Here is a 24,301-nt window from a genome sequence, read left to right as displayed (position 1 = left end):
AGAATAACAATTATATAATATGTAATGATATGATTAATTATTGCAAACTAATTTATAACGATTTATATTATTGGATGATGAACACATGAGTCATCATGTCATCTTCATAATTCTACCTTGAGAAAAGAAGAATTACATGAAAAGCTAGCTCACTTGAATACATTTATAAATAGAAAATATTAATAATTTTTATATATAATAATATTTTTCTTAAAAAGTATGAATTCACTTTAAATCTTTTAATAGATCGGGGTTTTTAAATAATTTTTTAAGGTCATTATCTGTGTAAGGTAATTTTGAATAAGTTTTACATTTTATATCAAAGTTACTATTATTTTTATTTTTAAAAATAAAAAACGAGAAGTGTATCCAAACCACACTGTGGATAACTATTACGTTGTTGTGGTCCAATTACTTTCATGTGATGGACACCTATAATCTAACATAATATTATACGTTTATGTTCTTGTACCTTGTTGGAAATGATTTAATACAAGGATTAAAGCTAAAAACTAGTAATATTGATAAACAAAATTAGAATAAAGGCAACATAAGGTTTGAAAGGAGAGTTAATGTATTTGAAAACCCAATTTAGGCTCGGTTTTAAATAGATGTGTTATAATATAACACACAAAGTCAAAGTTTGAAAGCAACTTGAGTTAGCTTATCAAAAGACTTTTTCTTGTATAATAACTTTGCTTTTCTAATAAGCTCATCCTCCTGCCATTTAAAGTGAAATGTATGACTTGATCTTACGGGAAGATAAAACTATGTGTTTTTTACTAATGAAAATTAATTTAATTGAGGAATGTTGAATTAGACAATACCACATATGACTAAGACATTTCTCTAATCTTTTATGCATGTTGGCTTTTAGACTTGTTAAACCTTTTTTATAAGAAAATAATTAAAATAATTCATAAAACATAGTGATTATATGGATGGTATTAACATGTAAATTAGGTGACAATGAAAATTAATTATGACTTTATAATTGATTAATCTTGAAAGGAATAACATATCTTCTTCCAAAAAAGGCTACACACAAAAATTTGATAAGATTAATGTATTTTGAAAATTAAAAGAAAGTTTGTGGCTTATGAATTCCCAAGGTAAATCATAAAAAGAAACGTTGATATTGAAGCAAACATAGTTATTTTTTTATTTTTAATTAAAGAACCGGTAGTACTTTATTGTTTAACCATCAAATAAGAATGAGAACTAATTCATTACCCCAAATCAATACTAAATTTAACAAAAAAACTTATGAGAATTATCTAAGTTTTAAGACTTAATTTTATTTACTCTTTAGATTTCTTTATGATTAATTTTTGGAAGTATTGATAGCATATAAACTTTGATCAATGATGCTTTCAAAAGAAGAAAACTTTAAGAAGAAGTATTGTAATAATTTTTTTACTATTATTTGTGGATTTTTTTAGAAGTACACACAAAACCTACTTTGTGTTGGATCGATAATTTTGTATACATTGTTTTTTTTTTTTCTTAATCTTGTATTGAGATGGTGAAGACTTGATCAATTTATTTGTCCAAAGGGAGTTTGGTTTGATTCAATAACCAAAATCTATAAATTAAATCTTGGAAAAATACTAATCCAACATTGATAAAATCCTTTTATTAACAAAATTAGAATAAATAAAATTCAAATTTAATACTCTCATAATTAATTTTTAGGCTATGTAAAGGATAAGAAAATAGTCTTTCTATTATAAAACTGACTATATGTAATGAAAATAAATTTCAAAAAATAGGTAGAAAATGATCTTCTTCCTTCATGATGATGTCCATATTGCTTTAACCCATATATGATACATAAAAATTCTTTTTAAAAAAAATTAAATGCAGCTCTAGTAAATGACTTCTTACATCCAAATATCATATATAAATTTTACTTTGTAAAAGTGCCATAAGGAGGTCTCATAAACCAATTATTTTAAAACTTATTCCTAATCATTTTCCTTCACTGTTAGTGGACCTTTCATGCAGTGAAAAGTCCTACACAAATTAAATAATGTTAACAAGTTGTTGAATATTTTACCCATATTTATTTCTTCACTTATACATATGTGATATGCATCATATACGATATACAAATTTCATTTTCAAAAAAGCCCATTAGAGTTCATAAAAAAACTTCTCTCATCCACATTAAACTTCTCCATTCATCAATTTCATTTAATTAAATAAACAAATCAAATCCATTACCTTAAACAAACAATTATTTTAGTAAAATTCATCCATGGAGAGGGTGTGCATTGCTCAAGAAAACATTATTAATTGTGTGATGATTATGAACTCCTATAATCTAGTTAGAATAATATTGCTAGTTCTCATTTACTCAAAAATCCATTTATTTTAGTTTTTATGCTTTACAAAATGGCTTGAGGTTGTTGCATATCATTGTTTTTCTGTTAAGAAGCTGAATTGAATGCTTTCTGGTTTGGTTATGTAATCAAATTTGCATCCACAATTGAGAATATTTTAGACATTAAACAACTTACTGAGTTAGATTCATAATCCAATAATTATTAATTTTAAGATTTGATTATTTAATGCGAATTCCTTTAGCATTATATTTTAACAAGTAATGAAAAGATATTACAAAATTTTATAGGTGTGGGAGGATATTAGAGTTAGGTGTAGTTCTTCTAGAAAATATATTGAACACAATATCTTTGGTCAAAAAAGAAAAGGCCTAGGATCATTGAATTGAATAAGGCAAAAAGACATGATTAGGTAGGACATTTATCTAACCTTTTATCCATCTTGATTCTTACACTTTGGACCTTTCTTATAAAAGAATAATTGAAATGTTAAATACAATGATAATGTGGATGACATTAAGATATGAATTAGGTGATGACAATAGTTATTTTATCACACCAATTCGCTTTTTGAAAAAAGTATTGTTCATCATATATTACAACATTTATAAATATGTCATATATCATCATCTTAACAAAAATATGAATTTAAAGTGGAATCACCATCTTAACAAAAATAAATCCAAAGTAGAAAAAAGATGTAATATAGCTAAATGCTACTAATATAAGAACAACAACAACAACAACATCAATAATAAGAGAAATTGCTAGCGGAAGCAAATGTTTACAAGATGAGTCACAAGGCTCAAAACGTCTAAATTATTAAACTAAAATACATAATAGAAATAGACTATATGTCCCACGAGTCCATCAAGAAAAGCAAGAGCTAGATGAAGGTCTATTAAGGAAAACAATTGAGCTAGATGTATAGTGACTTGCTCTTTGAAACTATTGTACTAAAGTCTTCACCTAAAAAACATTAAATCTACAAGATCAATTGAATAGTCATGATATAGAAGTGTTAAGATGACCAATCTACATCATACATAGTTCTAAAACATATCATATAATAAATTTAGTAAATAGAAATTAGTATAGAATAGTCATAATAGCATTTAAAGAAAATATGAGATGTAATCATAGGTCTTGACATATCTATGGTTAATTCAATGGCAATAAGAAAGCTTATTACTTGTGAATCACCTAATCCTTAGAGTCTCACTACCTTGTGACTAGGTTCTTCGATAATACTAAAAGTTCGAAAACCTAATTCAAAGAAATGTGTGGTACCAATCTTGATACAAAGGCGTTGGGGTTCTCATCAAAGGTAAACAATTGTGTATGCATGTGATATAAATTATCAAGTTTAGATAAAACCCCTAGCTTTAAGGGCACATGTGTGCACACACACACAAAAATTAGAGAGAGAATTGGGGTCAATTTGTTTAAACGGAATATTATACCAAACTGTAGCAAACTAATGTCCAAACAATCATTTATAATCTTATAATTTATTCACAAAATTTCAATCAATAATTTGAAGTGAACAAATAATTCATAAATTAAAAATCAATCCTCATATTGTAGGAACATGGAGAAATTAAACTTGCTATTTTATTTTTAACAAATTAATATTGTTAATGTGAAACCAAGGTTTGGTTAATCTCGGTTTGATGATAACAAGACAAGGTTTGAAACTAATGATTATATTTCAAGTGTGATTTGGTAAGAAGATTTTCAAAGTAACAATCACAAAGACAAAATCAAGTCAAAGAGAAATTAATAAGAAGAAGAACCAAAAGAGAAGTGTTTTTCAAGACCTAAGTTTCATAAGATCTCTTTGTAAGGTTGATGGTGCATTAGGTTTTTTATGCATTACGCTCTTTATTTATGCACTAAAATCATCCAAGAGTTATTTTGTTTTAAATCTTTTAAAATTGGATGATTTCTTGTTTTCAACTAAAACCTTGTGCCAAATGGTTTCCAAACTTGTTTAAAAGGTTTTAAGTTGAAAATGATGGTTGTTGAGCCAAAAACGGATCAACCAGTTGAACTAAATGAGAACTAGTCGACACCTAGCTCAACTAGTCGAGGGATGCAAAAATCTTCTTTCTCTTCCAAAACGTTTATTCAGCTGGTCAAGGTTAAACCTCAACCGGTCAAAGTCCAGTCAAGGGATGATTGAGGTCCAACAGTCACCTATCAAGCATTAAATGCTAATGGCTAGTCAATCGGTAAAACCCCAGCTCGACCAGTCAAACCCCTAATGGCTAGTTTAGTATTTTTCCTCTATAAAAAGGCTTCAATCTTCATTGTTTCAAAAGCTTAACTTTCCTAAACCTTTTTTGAATATATTTAAGCCTTGGAAGAGAATTTTTTTAATACACTATTGTTCTAAAACTTGCATATCATTAGTGCACCTTTCAATCCTAGTTTTTCTTATATCATTTGAGCCTAAAGTTTTGTATTGGGATTTAGTGAGATCATTTATTATCTTCTTTTGTAAATCTTTGAGAGGAAGAATCTAAGTGTGAGGTATCACTTATGGATTCTCAAGTATGGGGTATCACTTGAGGGGTTGTTCAAGAATGAGGTATCTCTTGAGGATTGTAAAGGGTGCTTAGAGCCAAAAGTCCAAGAGGGTTGATTGGATCCATAATCCAATTGTATTGTTTGAAAGCTTGTATTGGAAGCCTTGAATTAGTGGAACTTCAAGCTTGGGATTGAAGCTAGAGAAGAGTAGGTGTAGGGCAGGTTATGCTGAACCACTATAAAATCTTGTGTTTTCATTTTATTTTCCCTACTTCCCTTACTTTATATGCAATTGTTTTTATATTGTTTTTATTATACATTTGTATATAATTGTTTATTGCATTCACATAATAAAAATTTTCAAAGAGAGACCATCACCTTATTCACCCCTGTTGTAGTATGTGGCTCATATTTAAGCAAAAGGCATATGGAGAAAAATAGGCAAATATCGAAGCAAAGTGGAGTGGAACAGAACAAAGTGACAACATTTGCCATTTAGGCTTGTACTTCTATTGTTGTGGGCGAATGATAGGTTGGGAGGGTGCGGGAGACAACACCCCTACGGTACAATTCAGGGGTATTTTTGGAATCTCATTACCCAAGGGTTAGTATAAATACCCTTTTTATGTAACCCTAATTTTAATATAGTGAATATCCTCTTCCATGTTTCCGTGGACGTAGGCAATTAGCCGAACCACGTTAAATTGCGTGTTCTTCTTTCTTGTTTTTCAATTTTTCGCCATTAATCGTTGCACGGATTTCAACAACCTCCTCTCTACGGTGATTACCTTAGAATGGATTAGCCTAATTTTTCTAATAGTTAAAAATTATAAATTAATATTATATTATTAATTTATTTTATATTATTTTGAAAAAAAAATATTACTAAAATTGGGGAAGAATATAAAATTTGGAGGGTACACTAATTTTTAAATTCGCCTTTTTAAATTCTATCAATTCTAAGTTACACTAGTATTACACTATATAATATTTTGATGTCCTCAAATTGTGGATTAGAATTAAAAAATAATATTATTATTAATTTATTATGTAGTGTTGGTAGTAGAGGACATGGAGAAAAAGAAAGTGAAAGAATTTATCATCGAACTTGAAGATGAAATTCATGAGATTCTAGGTATGGTTAGTCGTTCTAACCATGATTGGTAGAATATTTATGAGAAGGTGTTAAATGAAATTAGCTACATGTATGCATGGAATCATCCACGTGACCTACTTCCAGGTATAAGTTAAGTGAGATTGTCTTGCGCTTATAAAGTTTGTAAAAATTGTAATTATTTAAATTTTTTTTAAATTTGTTTGGCAATTTAGCTGCCAATGCATATTAAAATAGGGTTTTCTAAATGTGCAGGTGCAAGAATGTCAACATTATGAAGAAAACTATGAAGAGTAGTTCATGGTGCAAAGGTACACAATACACAACCTAGAACTGAAGTGCATGATTATGGTTATTCCTTATTCAAATAAGTGAAGGTCTTTGTACTTGGGCAATTGTATTTGCAACTTATTGATTTTTTTTAAACAGTGTCCATTTGTTGACAAAAACATATATAACTAAGCAACATGTTATATTCTGAAATATATTTTTTATGATTTCTTTTTTGTTTTTAACATATATTGTCTATAATATTTTTGTACCCTCTTTACATTCACATGGTAAATTGATTTGCATTGTAAGTAATTAAATTATTTCCATTACATAGTTTATAAATAAATTATTCCCATTGAAAATTTTATTCACAAGGTAAATTGATTGGCATTGTAACTAATTAAATTAAATTATTTCCATTACATAGTTTATAAATAAATTACTCCTATTGAAAATTTTATTGACGAGGTAAATTAACTTGCATTCTAAACAAGTAAATTATTTCCATTGTAAATAAATTATTCCCATTGTAAATTTTATTGACAAGGTAAATTAACTTGCATTCTAAACAAGTAAATTATTTCCATTGTAAATAAATTACTCCTATTGAAAATTTTATTGACGAGGTAAATTAACTTGCATTCTAAACAAGTAAATTATTTTCGTTGTAAATAAATTATTCCCATTGTAAATTTTATTGACAAGCTAAATTGACTTGCATTGTAACTAATTAAATTAAATTATTTCCATTACATAGTTTATGAATAAATTATTTCCATTGTAAATTGCATGATATTAAATTACATGATATATGGAAATTTCATTTAACTCATACGCCCTAAAGGCAATTCGAGGGCCCAAATCATATTATGAGGAAGACTCCTACTAGAATGAGAGTGGGTATGCTCGATGGTCGACTGTTCATTGGAATGACTAGCCGAAATCCAAACATCCAACTATTTCGATTTTTATGCCATTCTTTATACTAATTGAGGCGTTTTTCTTAGGGAACTTGGATCAGTAGTTCCTATCTTGTTCATGGCTTAAAAGCCCCCTCAATATGAACATCATTACCCACAATACGTGAAAATCAAACCATTAACCCACAATCCATAGCCATGGCACCCAAACGACCTCTAGCAATATAGGACACTAGGAAAGACAAGAAACCAGTAGTTAAATGCGAAGCTAAGGTTTGGAAAAATGCGACATTTGATACCAACATGTTAAGAAACCCAAAGCTACCAAGGATATTCTCTTTATATTTCTCCAATATATGTGTCACTCCAGATAGGAACACTAACTTTTCTGAGTTAGGTCATTTCAGATTTGATCGTCTTTTTCCACAGATGGGATGACTACCTATTGTGTCCCTAAAAGAGTTTGTTTATCCAAGGCTAGTTAGATGTTTCTATTCCAATATGAAATTCTAGGAAGAATGATCTATTATTATAAGCATGAATGGTATAGAAATAAGTTTGATATTCATGAGCTTTATAGGATTTTAATGATTCCAAATGATAGATTGTGTTTATTTGAATAAAAAAATGCCCTAAGGTTCATGGTTTTCAACATACCAAAGCCATTATGACTAACCGACCACCAGCTCACAACTTGATTGTATTAAGTAGAATTCTACAACACATTATCAGTTACATATTCATTTTGAAGGATGGACATTGGGTCGATGTTTCATTTTTTGAGGTGTTTTTGATAGACAATAGTTCAGAAAATTAATATGGGTTATATTATTTTCCAACATATGAAAGTGAAGATTTTGTCCTACTATATGGAATGTTTACCATCAAGATCATGACTTTATTTAATGTTAATTTACGCTAAGAGACTAACACTAAAAAGTTGAAGTTGTTTGACACTTACAATATCGCCTCCCTTCATTATATGCACTTTGAGCATAAGTCGAATAGTACATGGGGAAGGAAGTCTTCTATGGATCTTGTGGGGGAAGAGGTGATTTCAAAGGAAGAGGATAAGAATTGCAAAATGGAGGGAGGAGATAGCCAAGAGGGCATTGGCACTAAATTAGAAAAGAAAACTGAGATAGCCTCTAATATTAGAGTTGAGCATACAATGCCTCAAGTTAGAGCAAGTACAGAGGCCTTTGTTGAACATCTTATGCCTACACATATGAAAGATTCTGAGTCTTTGGATAACTTGACCACAAAAATAAGCTCCATTGGTACATGTTTGGAGGAAATGGCTTTGACGATTGATGTCCATTTTGTTGGATTTAAGGGTATGGAAACAAATGATTAGCCCAAAAGACACAAACAAATAACATAATTAATAAGAAGAAAAACTTATCAGCTAAGGCGTGACAAATATTGTCCTTGAAATAGATCCACCCTCCTTAAAGACGAACTCGGTGCATTAGGGTACTAGTGGTCTACCTTCAGGATTCAATAGCTAGATCTCGCCTTGGGTGCACTCTGTAAGTGAGATGTGTACAGCTCAGGTTTTGAAAAAATTCCTCCAGATAGACGTATGAAAAGACCCTCTGAAAAACTCTCTAAAAAATTCTCTGAAAATTTGGTATTCGTATTTAGAAAGTAAGGGGTGACCTGCTTTTATAGGCCACTAATACAGTCTCAACGGGACTCTACTTGTAATCAGAACATGACTCAAAATGGAAGGTGATTCTACTTATAAAAGGAATGGGGCTCCACTAGCACAATCCCAATAGGACTCTTCCCAAAAATATAAGACTAATAGAATAAAATAAAATAAAAATAATCCACAATAAGACTCTTCCCAAAAATAAAATAAAATAAAAATTACTTACACTCTTCCTACAATCCCCCACAGAGTGTAAACGTGATTTTTTTTTTCTTTTTTTTTAGGAAAAAAGAATCTAATGCATCAGTACTGGTGCCCAAAGGCTATAAACCAATCTTAGAACAAATAAGTATTGAATCACAAAACACGGTGAAAATAAATTTCTATGAACCAATGTTTCTTGATGTAACTCAAGGGACTTTTATTCACATTGGTTTTCTCAACTTTACTATGATCTGTACAAAATGGGTTGGCACAAATAGGTCATGCACCCTGCCTAGATATTCATGAGAGCTCTAGAAAACCTGCCTAAGTTCTCATAGGAAGTGACCCCACCTCCACTCTCATATGGTGAATCCATCAAGTATGTTCTACCTTTAAACATACCATCCATAAGGAATATGGTATTCATTAAGAGTAAACACTCAACCTTAGTCAATGCAGAATATACTCTATCTACATCATAAGGATAGACTCTCATACAATTAGAGTTGATAGAGCACCTCAAGTCAACAAGTGATTTGTTATTACCCATATGAACCTACTTCATGGAATTTCCATTCTAATAGGTTGGGTTACCACCACTCTTGACTTCTATAATAGGCATAAGCCCCATTCCCCTCAATGTTTCTTCCACTAGTTTCTTATTTAATGGTTTGGTCAAAGGATATGCCAAATTCAACTCTAACCTCACAAATTCTAGCGATATAACCCTGTTTCAAGCAGCTACCGCACAATATTGTGCCTTAGGCGTATATGCCTGTTTTTCCCATTAAATATTTTACTCTTAGCCTTAGCAGTTGCAACTTGGCTATCACAATGCATAGACACAAATGGGGATGGTCACATCCATAAAGGGATATCTACTAAGAGGTTTCTAAGCCACTCAACCTTAGAACTTGTCTTTTCTAAGGCAATAAACTCAACCTCCATAGTAAACCGAGTAATGCAAGTTTTCTTGGCAGACTTCCAAGAAACTGCACTTCCACTAAGGATGGAAACATATCCACTAGTGGATTTCATCTCATTTGAATCCGAGATCCAATTTGCATCAATAAATCCTTCAAAGACACTTGGAAATCCACTAAAGCACAAACCATAGTTAATGGTGCCTCTAAATACTTAAGGACTCTACGAACAACAGTTTAATGGTCCTGATTAGGACTTTGGGTGTACTGACTCAATCTTTCTACTACATAAGCAATGTCAGGTCTAGTATAGTTTATTAAGTACATTAGGTTTCCTATGATCTGAGCATACTCTATTTGGGCAACACTATGTTCTCTATTTTTCTTCAGCTATGAGTTGGGATCATAAGAAGTTGACACTAGTTTACAATCAAAGTGTTCAAACTTCCTTAGGATTTTTTCAACATAGTGCTCTTGAGAAAGTTTAAGCCCATTAGGTGTTCTATTTATTTTAATTCCTAGAATCACCTCTGCCTCTCCTAGGCCTTTCATATCAAACTTAGAACCTAGGAATTTCTTGGTCTCACACATAACCTCTAGGCTAGTTCCAAAGATCAGCATGTCATCAACATAAAGGCAGATAACTACACATGTGCTATCCTCATACTTGTTGTAGATACACTTATCAGCATCATTAATGGAATATCCATTAGTTACTAACACATGATCAAACTTGTTGTGCCACTGTTTGGGAGCTTGTTTTAACCCATATAGTGATTTAACCAACTTACACAACTTTTTCTCCTTCCTTGGAACTACACAACCCTTAGGTTGTTCCATATAAATTTCCTCTTCCAAATCCCCATTCAAGAATGTAGTCTTAACATCCATTTGGTGTATCACCAAATTATGAATGGAAGCTAGAGCGGTCAATACTCTAATTGATACTATTCTAGTCACAGAGGCAAAGATGTCAAAGTAATCTATATTATTTCTTTGTTTAAAGTCTTTGGCAACTAAACGAGCTTTATACTTCTCTATGGACCCATCTTGTTTTAACTTTCTTTTAAAGATCCACTTACAACCAATAGTCTTGCACCAGGAGGTAAATCTACTAACTCTCATACATGATTGATTCAATTTCACTATTAATGGCCTCCTTCCAGAATGGTGCATCACGAGAAGTTATAGCTTCTTTGTAGGATCTAGGGTCATCATCCATTAGGAAGGTGTAGAAACCATCTCCAAGGTTTATTTCTTTCCTATCTCTTTTACTCCTTCTAGGTTCAAATTCAAAAGGTTCAATAGACTTGTCTCTACTTGTGTTTTGAACTTGTTGTTCACCATTTAGTTTCATAGGAAAGATGTTTTCAAAGAAATCTGCATTCTTTGTTTCTATTATAGTATTGACATCTACAAGACTGTTTTCTGACTTAGTAACAAGAAACCTATATGTCGCACTATTCTCAACATAGTCAATGAACATTGCATTAAAGGTTTTAGGACCTAGTTTTCATTTTTTAGGTTTAGGAAGAAGAACTTTAGCTAAACACCCCCACACTTTCAAGTATGCTATATTAGGTGCATAACCCTTCCACAACTCATAAGGTGTTTTACCAGTTTTCTTGTAAGCTATTCTATTTTGAATATGGCAAGCGGATAGGATAGCTTTCCCCCACAAGTTCAAGAGTACTCCTGAACTTACCAACATTGCATTCATTATTTCTTTTAAGGTCCTATTTTTCCTTTCTACTACTCCATTAGACTCAGGGGAATAAGGAGGAGGAGTTTCATGAATGATCTCATGATCTTCACAAAAACAATAAAGGGTTGGACTCATACTCTCCTCCCCTATCAGTTCTAAACCTTTTAATTTTCTTAGTTGATTTTCCACTTCATTTTAGTACTTGATGAAAGCATCTTTTGCTTCATCTTTGTTTCTCAAAAGATATACCCTTGTATACCTTGAGTAGTCATCTATGAAAGTTATGTAGAATCGTTTACCACCTCTAGTCATCGTATTTTTTAGGTCTCCTAAGTCACTGTATATTAAACTTAGTAGATCTGATTCTCTTTCAATTGATTTGCAAGATTTCTTTGTGGTTTTAGATTCTACACAAGATTCACATTTTCCATGGTTTTCTAAGGACAATTTAGGGATTAAACTCAATTCAACCATTTTCTTCATATACGAAAAGTTCACATGTCCTAGTCTACCATGCCAAATATCACAAGAGTCAACTATGTAAGCAGAAGAAGAAGATGCATTATTATTGATAATATCATAAACATTCAATATAAATAAACCCTAATTACAATAGTTTTTTCCCACAAATGCATCGTTCTTGGTTAAAACTATTTTATCAAAGTCAAACTAGATCCTCACTCCTGCTTTCCCAAGCAAAGATACTGACACCAAGTTCCAGCGAATATCTGGCACATGAAGAACATCACTGAGGGCAAGCACTTTTCCAAAGGTTAGCTTGAAGAGAACTTTCCCTTTGCCAATCACTGGAGTAGATCTAGAATCAACCATGAACACTTGTTCTTCTCCTTCCTTTATAACGGTATAGGAAGTAAATGCACTTTTTCCCACATATGTGCCTGGTAGCCCCAGAGTCTACCACCTAGTCCTTCATATTGGTGACCATGCTCACCTCAGAGGAGATTACTGTTGTGATCACCTCTGCCTCTGCCAGATTTGCCTTTGAATTGGACTTCTCAATTCTCTTCCTATGGCGACATTGAGCTGCATAGTGTCCAAACTTGCCACAAACAAAGCAATTACCCCGTTTTTTAATAGTTGAGTTTTGTACCTTGTTTGATGCATTGGGCTTAGTCCTAGAGTTTTGTTTCTTAGACCTATTGTTTTTGGGTTTAGGTTTTTCTTCTACAACATTAGCATTAGAAGACAACTTCTTAGGTTTCTCAACATTGTCCCTATTTTGGTTTTGTTCCTCAATCCTAATATGGATTATGACATCCTCTAGGGATATTTGTTTCCTTTTATGTTTCATGTTATTTTTTAGTCTTTCTAAGACTCTGGAAAAGTCTCTACTAAATAACCAGCCACAAAATGTTCGGGTAATTTAATGTCTTCAATAGCTAAGTCATTAATCCACAAGTGGTAGTCATGGATTTGAGATAATACATCTCTATCCTTGGTCATTTGGAAATTTCTAAAATTCCCTATGGAATATTATGAGTTTATGCATCTTCCAAAATATATTTTTTATTCATTGCATCCCAAATTTCTTTTGAAACTTTAAATTGACAATAAATATCAAAAAATTCATTAGAAAGGGTACTCAGAATAACATGTCTAACTTATTTATTTCCAGTTTCCTAGGTTGGTAACAGATGAGAACCATCTTTTGATTTTGGGTCAGTCAAAATGTGTCCCAAGTTCACTACATCAATTGCAAAGAAAACCCTTTCATGTCATCTCTTAAAAAATGTCCCATTGAAGAGATCAATTTTAGAGGTGTCAGGTCAGTGTGAACTAGAAAAGCTTCCATTTGGATATATTTCAAGATTTTGGATTTAAGGGTATGGAAACAAATGACGCCCAAAAGACACAAACAAAGAACATAATTAATAAGAAGAAAAATTTATCGGCTGAGGCGTGATAAACACTGTCCTTGAAATAGATCCACCCTCCTCGAAAACGAACGTAGTGTACTAGTGTACCAGTGGTCTACTTCCAAGATTCAACAGCCAGATCTCGCCTTGGGTGCACTCTGTAAGCGAGATGTGTACAGCTCAGGTTTTAAAAAAATTCCTCTAGATAGATGTATGAAAAGACCCTTTGAAAAACTCTTTAAAAAATTCTCTGAAAAATTCTATGAAAAATTGGTATTCGTATTTAGAGAGTAAGGGGTGACCTGCTTTTATAGGCCACTAATATAGTCCCAATGGGACTCTACTTGTAATCTGAACATGACTCAAAGTGGAAGGGGATTCAACTTATAAAAGGAATGAGACTCCACTAGCACAATCCCAATAAGACTCTTCCCAAAAATATAAGACTAATATAATAAAATAAAATAAAATTAATTCTTAATAGGACTCTTCCCAAAATAAAATAAAATAAAAATTATTTACACTCTTCCTACACAATTGATATGGCCATTTGATAGGTTTCAGGAGGATTTCAATGTCGGTATCCAATAGCATGAAGAGATGATGACATTTCTCCAAGCCCAGTTCCCACCTCATGACCCGACCCAGCGTTGACCTATCCTAAAATGTTGAGGGAGTATATATTTAGCTTTATTTTTTTGCTACATTTTGGGAATGTAATGGATTATATGGTACCAAAATAAGCTCTAGTAATTTATATACTTACTTGCTAATGAAGAAAAATTAGTTGGATTTTAAAGACCTATATTGTGTGTGAAAAAGTTAATTTAGCCTTATGTGGTGTTTTTTATAATAATATCCACAAAAAATTTTACTAAAATAGATTAAATTAGAATTTCAAAAACAGACCCACCTTATTAGGATTCAAAACCCAACTCTATAGCACCTTTCCTTCCTTCTGTTTTTTGTTCTTTTCTTTTTTTATGGTACCTTTCCACCTGTTTAATATTTTTTTGGCAACGGCTTATTTTTTCTCACATTTACTTTCTTTTTTTTTCTCTCTTTTTTTCCTTACAACTTATTCCCTATTATTATTATTATTATTATTATTATTATTATTATTATTATTTCACAACTACTCCATATTATTTTTTTTTGTACATATTCCTAAACATATTTCAATTCCCCAAAAATTAAATTTATATTATATATATTTATATTTCTAACTGTTGCATTTGTTTTCTAAATTAAATGTCCTATTTCATAATAAAATTTAATTTCTAATCATATACCTATATTTTTACCAACTTAATTAATGCTCCAAAACCAAAATTATTAATTTCAATTATAAAAACTAAATTAATTCGTTATAATTTTAAATTCAATTTATCTTTTAACAATTCATTATAATAATTCGGCACTAGTTTTTTTCACTAGGTGGTAAGTACCTAATAATAATTGCAATAATTCTCAAAATATACTTAATATTCAAAATTTTAAAATCTATTCAACTAAATTTTTATCCAAATTTAAATTTAATTTTCTAAATTTCCACTTTTTAAGTCAAACATGATAAAAATTTTAAACTATTGACTTTTGACCGACTTTTAGAAGATTTCTTCCAATAAAATATTAACATAGGTCTTTACTATTCATTTTGACCATTTGATAAACAATTTTAAGAAAAACTTTTCTAATCTCTAAATTTGACGTGTCATTAGCAACCCAAGTATGAGAACATATTTCTAAAGTTTTTGAGGTAATTTAGATTATTTATTAATAATTATTCGAACCATATTTTTTAACCTACTGATTAATAGTACATGCAATGCCTAAGACAAAGAAGGTATAGGTATTGTAGAGTGTGCCTCATTGAGAAGGAGGTCGAATTCGAGACTGACCCCATTGATCATATCATCAAAGGACAGAACAAGGATCCTGAATTCCTCAAGTTACAGGTTTTAATCCATTTCTTATGGTTGTTTAAGCTTTGTTTTGAGCTCAGGAACAATATAAGAAACGAGACCTTGGTAATTTTGATGAAGTCAACAACTGCTCTAGAGTTGTAGGTCTATGTATTCTATTAGTTTTAAGGCTATACAGCTTATGAGGAATCGTATCACAGTCACACAGGAACTGGGAACATCATCATTCTCTTTATTATATATCAAGCAGTTTGGAATAATACAATGCAGCAAGTAATAATGGTAGTCGAAGTCATTGTGAGGAAATACAACTAAGAGTGTCACTCACTTTTCTTTTCTGACCTATCTGATTGATCCTCCAGAAGCATTAGACCTAATTACACAACTTACATCCATTTCCTCGTTCCTTTTAGGAGAAGACAGCCGGTGTTTCGACCATTCTTCCAAGGCTTTGCGATGGAGGGCATTCATTTGAATATAAGGTCGTTTTTCTCTGATTAACTTCTCAGCGTTTTTCCAATCTTCTGCCACGCCCAGAGCGACTAATAGTGCGCACATCACACAAACACTTCTTCCATGACCTAAAGAAAACATAAAAGGATCAAAATGTGGAAATCTATTTGGTAAAAGACAACCATGTGTGAGAACGCTAGCAAGAAAGTAGTAAGCACCAATATGAACGATAACTAAACATAATGGATTCTAAATTTCAAATGAAATCATTCTTAGTTGCTTCTATGGATACTGACAGCATATGGGATTGTGACATTAAACAAGTCCAAGTTACAACAGCCTGCTTCAACCAAAATGACAAAGGAGCTTTCTTGCTTCAGGGTTCATGCTCAAAGATTATGGATGAATTTCAAAAGTGGTGGTTCTGTTGACATAGAACTGAAATCCTAAATACAAGAATTTGGAAGGTCAAATAAAAGAAATCTCATATAAGCAACGTTAAAGTGGCATAAGCTTGGCCTTTTGGGATATGGAAAAGAGAAACATTATTTAAATTAAAGGAAGAAATACAAAGAAGGATGTGAATATGCTTTGAAAAGGAAAAGGACCCTAAACAAAGGCTCAATACCCCTACACTCTGTAATAAGGGCAATCAGACTGGCACCTACTCCAAACAGATCAGACTAAATTGGAATGCATGCATGCTCCTTCGTTATACATAATACCCAAAATAAGTCAAGAAGCATATTACTTCCCACAACTCTGTTAAAGGTCTATGTCTATTCTTAAATATCCCAGCATTCCTCTCCAACTAGATAAGCTACAGTATGGTAAGCAAGGTGCAATGTTCAAAAGTAAGTTACTCCTAGAACACCCACCTAAGCCCTAAAAGAAAATAACAAATATGTTATAATTTTTTTTGGAGTCACCCACCGAATACCTAATAAAGAGAAAATAAATTGCCACAACATGCACAAAGGGGACAATTAAAAACAAGCAGTTTGGTGACTCCCACTTTAAGAACACATCTATCAGGGTTATACACCTTGCATCAATCTCTTGGCTCCATCAAGTTGTTGTACTTTCATGAGTAACTAGCCCTACAAAGGCTTGAACTTTCAGGAGAGCTTTAGAATTCCAACTTTATTTGGCTGGTGGAAAAATAATTGAATTTTTTATTTTTAGAGAGGAAAACAAAGAAGGATTTAGGAGAAATAGACCTACCCCATCCAAGCCCAATTTTGGTCTCTTATCCAAGGAAAGTGAGAATAAGACAGTATTCTCAAGTGATGAAAAGAGGGCATCAAGATCAACAATTTCATGCTGAGGTTTTCATAAAAATCAAAATGTCATGAGGGAGAATTAGTGGGGAAGAAACAAATGGGAAAATATGGCAGTTACTACACTTCGCAAGAGCATAAAGTCAAGGCTATCAACAAAGAGGATGATCTCCACATCATGGATCCTCCTATAATCTAATCCTAGATCTATTGTCAACATCGAATTGGAAAAGATGAAGAAAGACCCAATACCCATATGAAATATCTGTTTAGTCTTTGATATGAACTCTTGACCCCATTATAGGCATCACAACCATTAGCCCACAACCCAGATTTACTCTCAATAACAAAATGCCAAAGAGAGGCTTGCACCCTAAGTAATCTCCTCGACCACTTAACCTTGAAGACTCAATGGATTGAAATTTCTCCCCCAACCACAAACTCCCTGAGCCTTAGTCTTGCACCCTAAGGAATCTCCTCGACCACTTAACCATGAAGACTTAATGGATTGAAATTTCTCCCCCAACCACAAACTACCTGAGCCTTAGTCTTGCACACCACTCCCCATTGAATAAAATTATCAATGTCCAAATCAAAGAAAATTCCGCTGAATTTTCCAAATGCCAGCAACCATGGAAGATGAAATTCTGAAAGGGAGAGAAAATAGGTTGAATTGAGCAAGACTAGAGTGGATGTGATTGATTCTACCTCTGAACAAAAGATAGGTTTTCTTGTAACCAACTAGACACTTAAAATGCATTGTCAATAATAGGCTTCAAAAAAGAAGGCACTCTAAGGTTGCCTCCCCAAGGGAGTGCCAAGGTAGTCAGCAGGTTAATCCCTAGTTTCACAACCTAGAGGGAAGGCTAAATGACTTACTCAATTCTAATTGAGGATAACTCCCAATGGTGAGCTCTTCTTTATCTTTACCCTGAGGCAAGCTTGAGACCAAGACAAACATTCTCAAATGAGTTTCATATGGGAGATCTAGAAACAAACAAAAAAATAGTATCATTTGCAAATTGGAGTGTTAGAGAACATGATATACATTGTGAACTCAAATCCTACGGTCTTAAGCCTTTAGGAGAATTGGTTTTTCATCATGTTATCAAAACAGAAAGTCTAGCATTGCCAAGATCCATAAAGCCTTCATTGCTTAGCCAGATATAGCCTTCATAAATATAACTTGGTTCCTTTTTTTCCAAACCAGCCTTAATTGTTGGTAACTTAATTCCTCATTATAATTCCCTTGAGGTTATCTCTTGTTTTCTCCAAAAAAACAAAAAATGTTGTGATTTCCCCAAAATCTCTGAAACTATTAAAAACACCATTCTCTCAAACAGCCCCTACGATTCAATCCCTCCTACACTCCAAACCTTACCATGTTCATCTACCATTCACAAAGACAGCCCTACACCAAATCACCAATCAAAAGCTCATTGGCCAGAATTTCCTGCAATGATCCCAATCAGACAAACTTTTCATTAAAAATAAAGGGAAGATAGGTAACATCTTTTTTTGATTGGAGGGAAGATAGGTAATGTCAAGGGTGCCAAATCAAAACCTGACTTCATGCAGCCAGAGATTAACCAAACATGCTTGTCTCTCTCCACTGCCAAAGAGACTTGGGATGCTGTCAATCAAACTTATTCCAAGATTGGAATAATGACACAAGTATATAAGTTGAAATGTCAAATTCATGCTACTAAGAAGGGAAGTTGGCCTATGACTGAATATTACAATAAACTGCAATCTGCAAAGCTTATGGCTGGAATTAGATCATTACCAGCACATAGAAACTGTTTTACTAAGCAAGGAGCATTATGAAAAGATGAAAACACTTCTCAACCAGATTGAAACCCATGGCCAAATCCCTACTACAAATACTACCTTATGTTCTTTTGTCTAAACAAGTAATATTGAAGCTTTAAGTGCCTCCAAAGATTGTTTATCAGGCACTTGAATCATTGATTCCAATGCTACTGATTGTATGACAAGTTACTTCAATTTTTTTTTTCCATTTACACAATACTTTCAGGTAGGTTGAAAGTAAAGGTTGTTGATGGAACTTTTTCTTCCATAATTGGTCAAGGCATAGCCTCCATCACTCCTCTAACCTTGCAAACTGTGTTACATATTCCAAACTAGTCTTGTAATCTCTTGTTTGTCAATAAAATCATTAAAGACATGAATTGATTTGTAACATTTACCCCTTCACATGGCCTTTTTAATCACCAGATAACAGGGAGGATGATTGGGCATGGTGAGAGGAAAGGTGGACTCTACTACTTTAATACACATTGGAAGATTGATGATTCTATCCCACAAGCTCTTGTTACCACTAAAAATACCTCAAAAGTTGATCAAATATCGCTATTGCACAAACAGTTGAGGCACCCACCTTTCTTTCTTTAGGAAAAATTGTTTCCCACATTGTTTGGCAAAACTAAATCTCATGATTTTCATAGTGAGGTTTGTGAGTTGTAGAACACCATCATGTGCCTTTTCCAAGAAGAAATAAAAAGGAAACATCTCCTTTTAGTTTAACGCATACTGATGTTTGATGACCCTCTAAAATTCTAAACATTTCAAGTTCTAGATCATTTGTTACCTTCATTGACAACTTCTCTCATACTACTTTGTTCTATCTCCTAAAATCCAAATCATAAGTTAATTCCATTTTCCCAATGTTCCACAAATTGGTATTAAAGACAGGGTCATAGGTTTGGGCCACAAAAGCGTTATGTTGGGGGAAGGATTGTTGGGGTGCAACAATGTCACTCTTAAACCCAGGGATGAGTCTTCTAAATGATGGTGGTCAAATGCTATAAACAGCTTAGTCTATCCTCACTAGATATGAATTGATTTTCAAATGAGATGGTCAAAACCCAATCTAAGAATATCATGGTATCAAAGCTTTATTTGGTAAGAGGTCATGGGCCCAAACCTCACCACTGTAAGTTTATTTCCCCAATTTATTAAGCCCACATGTACACCTAAAAAAAGAGGCTACACGTGAGGGGAAGTGTTGAAAAGCATGATATCTATTATAAACCTAAATTTTACAAGCTTAAAATTTTAGGAAAATTAATCATTCAACATGGAGAAATAACACATTTATTCACTCACTCTTGACTTCAAACCCTCTCAAAACCTAAGCTTTCAATCTTGTGGACCATGCCACAAAGAATGTCCATCACAAGGGTAAAGAAAAAGAGAAACAAAGAATCTTCTTGCCAAACCACTCTAGAAGCCTCAACCCAAACCCACCCTCCTATTAATAAACACTGCAAATTTGGCAGTGAGGCAACCCCACATTCAACTATGTCATCTATAACCAGAAATATGTGAACTAGAGTATGGTCCAAAAATCCCACTTGACATGGTCATAAGCTCTCAAAGTCCATTTTAGCAAACACTTTTTCCTTCTTAAACCACCTTTTCTCCTTGATAATTTAATTGGCAAATCAACTGAAATCCAGAATTTGTCTCCCATTAGCATAAGCTCCTTGGAAATAAGAAATAGCATCATGGAGCACTCCTAGAATACATTTAGTGAGGACCTTGGCTATGATCTAACTACAAACTTTTAACTAGGCTGATGGGTCTAAGTTAATTCATACCAGTTGAAAAACTGTTGGAGCTCATTTAACTATGCTCCATAGCTACTAATATGCTTTTAATAATCCCAAATTTCACTATCAAATGATTCCTCATTCTGTTGCATATCCAACCTAGGGAAAGAATCACAAGCATGGGATTTGGGATCCACTGAATCTGTGATAGGTTCAGCAGTAGGAATACCAAGAGGAGACAGAAGCCAAGTTCTCAAAGGCCTTTAGGTGAGGGTTGGACTTGGGATGAGAGATAGTACTGGGGTTCAAGAGACCTACTGAGGCCAGTAGGATTATTGGGTCCAAAGAAAAAGGCATGCGACAAAGGAACAGGACCAGAAGGAGGAGTCAGGGAAAACAAAAAAGAATTGCAATTTACCAGCAGCCAAATCAACTTGATTTCCTCCATTCCCTTTTGGCCAATATCATAAGCAAAAATAGTTTCCGAGGAACTATAAATAGCCTACATGTCATACCAAAGTGCCTAAGGACCTATCTAGCTAAGCAATAGTAACAGGTGACTGTTTAGGTGCTAATTGTTTTCCTGGTCTAGGTGTCACTTAGTCAAAAAACGGATCACTAGCTCCTAGTTCCCACCAAGAAAACACCTTGCTGACTTCAGCAATAATGAGACGCTTCAAAATGAAAGAAAAAATGGTTTAAGACAGAGCAGGTTAACATAACATATATCCAGCCAAAGTAAAGTAAAGTTAAGAGTAAAAAGCAAAGGATCAAAATTTTAACGCCTATAAGATTCCCAAGACAAAACAATTCACATTATCTAGTTGAAAGGGGAAATCGAACAGGGCATTGCTCATAAATTTAAAGTAGGCATGTATGCATAGAGATGCTTCAAAGGTTGAGATACATACCATAACTCATAAGATAATAACAAGAATAGTCATGCTTCATGCTCAGAATATGAGGTAATCAAACAAAAATGTCTACAACATTAGTATATAATAAATCATGATATTATGCAGCAGTGGCAGGAGAAAAATGGAGAATTAGAAATGAAAGGATAGATATTAAGATGAGGAAAAAGATCACAAGATGAGGCAAAAGTATCAGCTTAAATATTAAGATAATGAGTAAGAATGGCCAATGTCTTCACTAATAACAAGTGATGTGATCCAAGTTGAGAATCGAGGCTTAATGCAATTGAGGTTTTTGTTTTTCCTTCTTTTTTTTTTTAAATTAAGATGAAATTGACCTTTTGGGTTAATTATCACATCTCTATTTCAAGTGAAAAAATCTAACAGGAGAGCCTCACCACCATCACCTAGATTTTCCCCGATACAAGTAGTATTGCAAATTTATATGATTCTTTACCAGCAATTCAAGTTGTATATGAGTGGCACCCAAACCAAGATAAAAGCACCAACAAAAAATTACACTATAAAACAAGTATGTTTCACCAGTTAAGGAATGTTCATATCATACCATATGCACAATGAACAAAGATGGGCCTTTTCTGCTCTCTCTTTCGACAAGCCCATCGAACAGCCATTTCAATTTCAGAAGGTTGAGGAGACCTCGTGTCCCAAGTTGGAACGCAAAGATAAGCATTCCCCACAGAATGCGAAGCCCTGGGAAACTCACAAGTGCAATCCACAATGGCAGGGTCACCGGGTGGCAAATTATCAGGCGAAGAAGGCCACCCTCCAACATAGATACCCTCATAAATTTCGGTATAAGGCTCTTCCCTATTACTGAATCTTCGCAGAATGGAAAACAATCGAACAAAATACAAGAATGGACTGAACATAATAATTGCCCAGATGGGAAAACTCCCATCTGGGTTCTTCCCCAGAAGCATGGGGAGATTGATCGAGGGGTGAGCAGCTATGGATACTAATAAAGAAACTAGAGAAGCATACAAAAAGGGCATGGATAAAAATGTGAAACCATAGATTCTAAGGGATGCAAACAAAAAGAACATCGCTGTCGCCTTCAATCCTATCAAAACTGATATTCCCACACCCATCGCAGCTTCACTGTTCACACCCAGATGCAATATTCAACACTGAAACCAAAAACAACAAGAACAAGTAGCCCCTTCAAATTACTAAAGAGGGTTCCACAATTGTTGGGTTGTTGTGCCTGCAAGCATAGAAGGCGGATAATTACAGAATACGCAGATTATTTGATGAAATCACAAAAGAAAATATTCAAGAAAGGTGGAAAACAAGACGAACCCAGTTGAGGAAAACAAGGAAACGCCCACGATCACTGTTTGGAGGGCCTTTACCTAGATGAAAAGAAGAACTCAACTTGGGAATTGGGACCCAATCCCATTTTTCAACAAGGCATATACTTTCCTTGATGACCAATTTTGAGATTCTGAGAACAATGAATAGTTGGTGGCCGACGATTAAGAAGGGGCCAATAGTTACCAATTTTTTTTCACTAAAAATGAGTCAGGATGTTAGAAAATTTTAAAAATGAATCATGATATAAATATTTTAATAAATCCATTAATTGTATTTACTTTTTAAAATAAATAATAATATTTTGATAAATGATTAGTAATAATAATATTTTTATTTAAAATAATTATTATAATAAATAAAATTTACCTTTTAAAATATGCAAATAAACTAATTTTCCTTAATATATATATATACTCCTCAATTAGTATCACAGTATTGTAGATTGATTTGCTCTTTTTGTAATATATAATTGGTATAATTTTCGAGTTCCAAATTATTTTTAAAAGCTATTAAAATCATTAAAAAATATGTCTCATAGGATTTAAAGTCACTTTGCCTAGTTAAAAAATTTGTCAAAAACTATTATATGTAAAGAAAAATTTACATAATCATTTTGAACTAGTTTTGGTTTGAGAAATTATGATATTAAATTAGTCTTTTTTAATATAAATTATTTTTAGAAAAAAAAAATAGTAGACTTGTTAATGAATCCACTCCTTAAGAATTGTTTGATTCATAACTCATTTGCTTAAGGACAAAATTGAAAAAAGTTTGCAAATTTATTGAGCAAGTACAAGATTTTACTTAATAATTGGAAAAGTACATATATCAACATATGGGGCAATGCATCTTTGAAGAAATGTTAATATATGCATGAATTTCGAATTAAACAAAACTTAATGCATTGAATTTATTAAATAAAAGTCTTTGTAAACTAAAAAAAATTATTCATATTAACATCAGAATTTTTCAGACTTAACCCAAATTAGTCTATTTCCCTTTGAGATTGCTATAGGGCAATAACCATCAATGCCATTAGAAGTAGCCAAGAGAAGACGGGTGATAATAGATGTCCTACAAACAATAGGTTTACAAGGACTAGAAAAGAGAAGCTCGATAAAGCAAAGGACAAAAAGGAAAAAACGGTAAGAAAGGGAAAATACCATGGTGTCATAGTGGAACCTGTAAATAACGAATTCGGACATTTGAATATGTGAGATGAAATTTAGATTATTATATGAATATACAAATGAATAAGATTTAGAT

At 32.8% G+C, this 24,301-nt stretch overlaps 1 protein-coding gene across 2 annotated transcripts; it reads right to left on the bottom strand.

Moving 5' to 3' along the window:
- Positions 1-15,687: 15,687 nt before the first annotated feature.
- On the bottom strand, positions 15,688-23,242 carry LOC100261330 (uncharacterized). Of its 2 annotated transcripts, none has more exons than XM_002268650.4 (3): positions 23,021-23,242; positions 22,266-22,925; positions 15,688-16,056 (listed from the first exon to the last, which is right to left on the bottom strand). In XM_002268650.4, exons 2-3 carry the CDS (start codon positions 22,807-22,809, stop codon positions 15,818-15,820), a joined length of 783 nt encoding a protein of 260 aa, XP_002268686.1. In that variant the 5' UTR covers positions 22,810-22,925; positions 23,021-23,242; the 3' UTR covers positions 15,688-15,817. The 2 variants fall into 2 exon arrangements, with proteins under 2 accessions (XP_002268686.1, XP_010658857.1); XM_010660555.3 differs by having other exon boundaries at positions 22,266-22,848; positions 23,021-23,189.
- Positions 23,243-24,301: the final 1,059 nt, after the last annotated feature.

Source organism: Vitis vinifera, chromosome 13 (genome assembly GCF_030704535.1).
Source record: "Vitis vinifera cultivar Pinot Noir 40024 chromosome 13, ASM3070453v1".
Lineage (NCBI taxonomy): Eukaryota > Viridiplantae > Streptophyta > Magnoliopsida > Vitales > Vitaceae > Vitis > Vitis vinifera.
The sequence above is the reverse complement of the archived record's forward strand: the minus strand, read 5'-3'. Positions and strand labels throughout refer to the sequence as shown.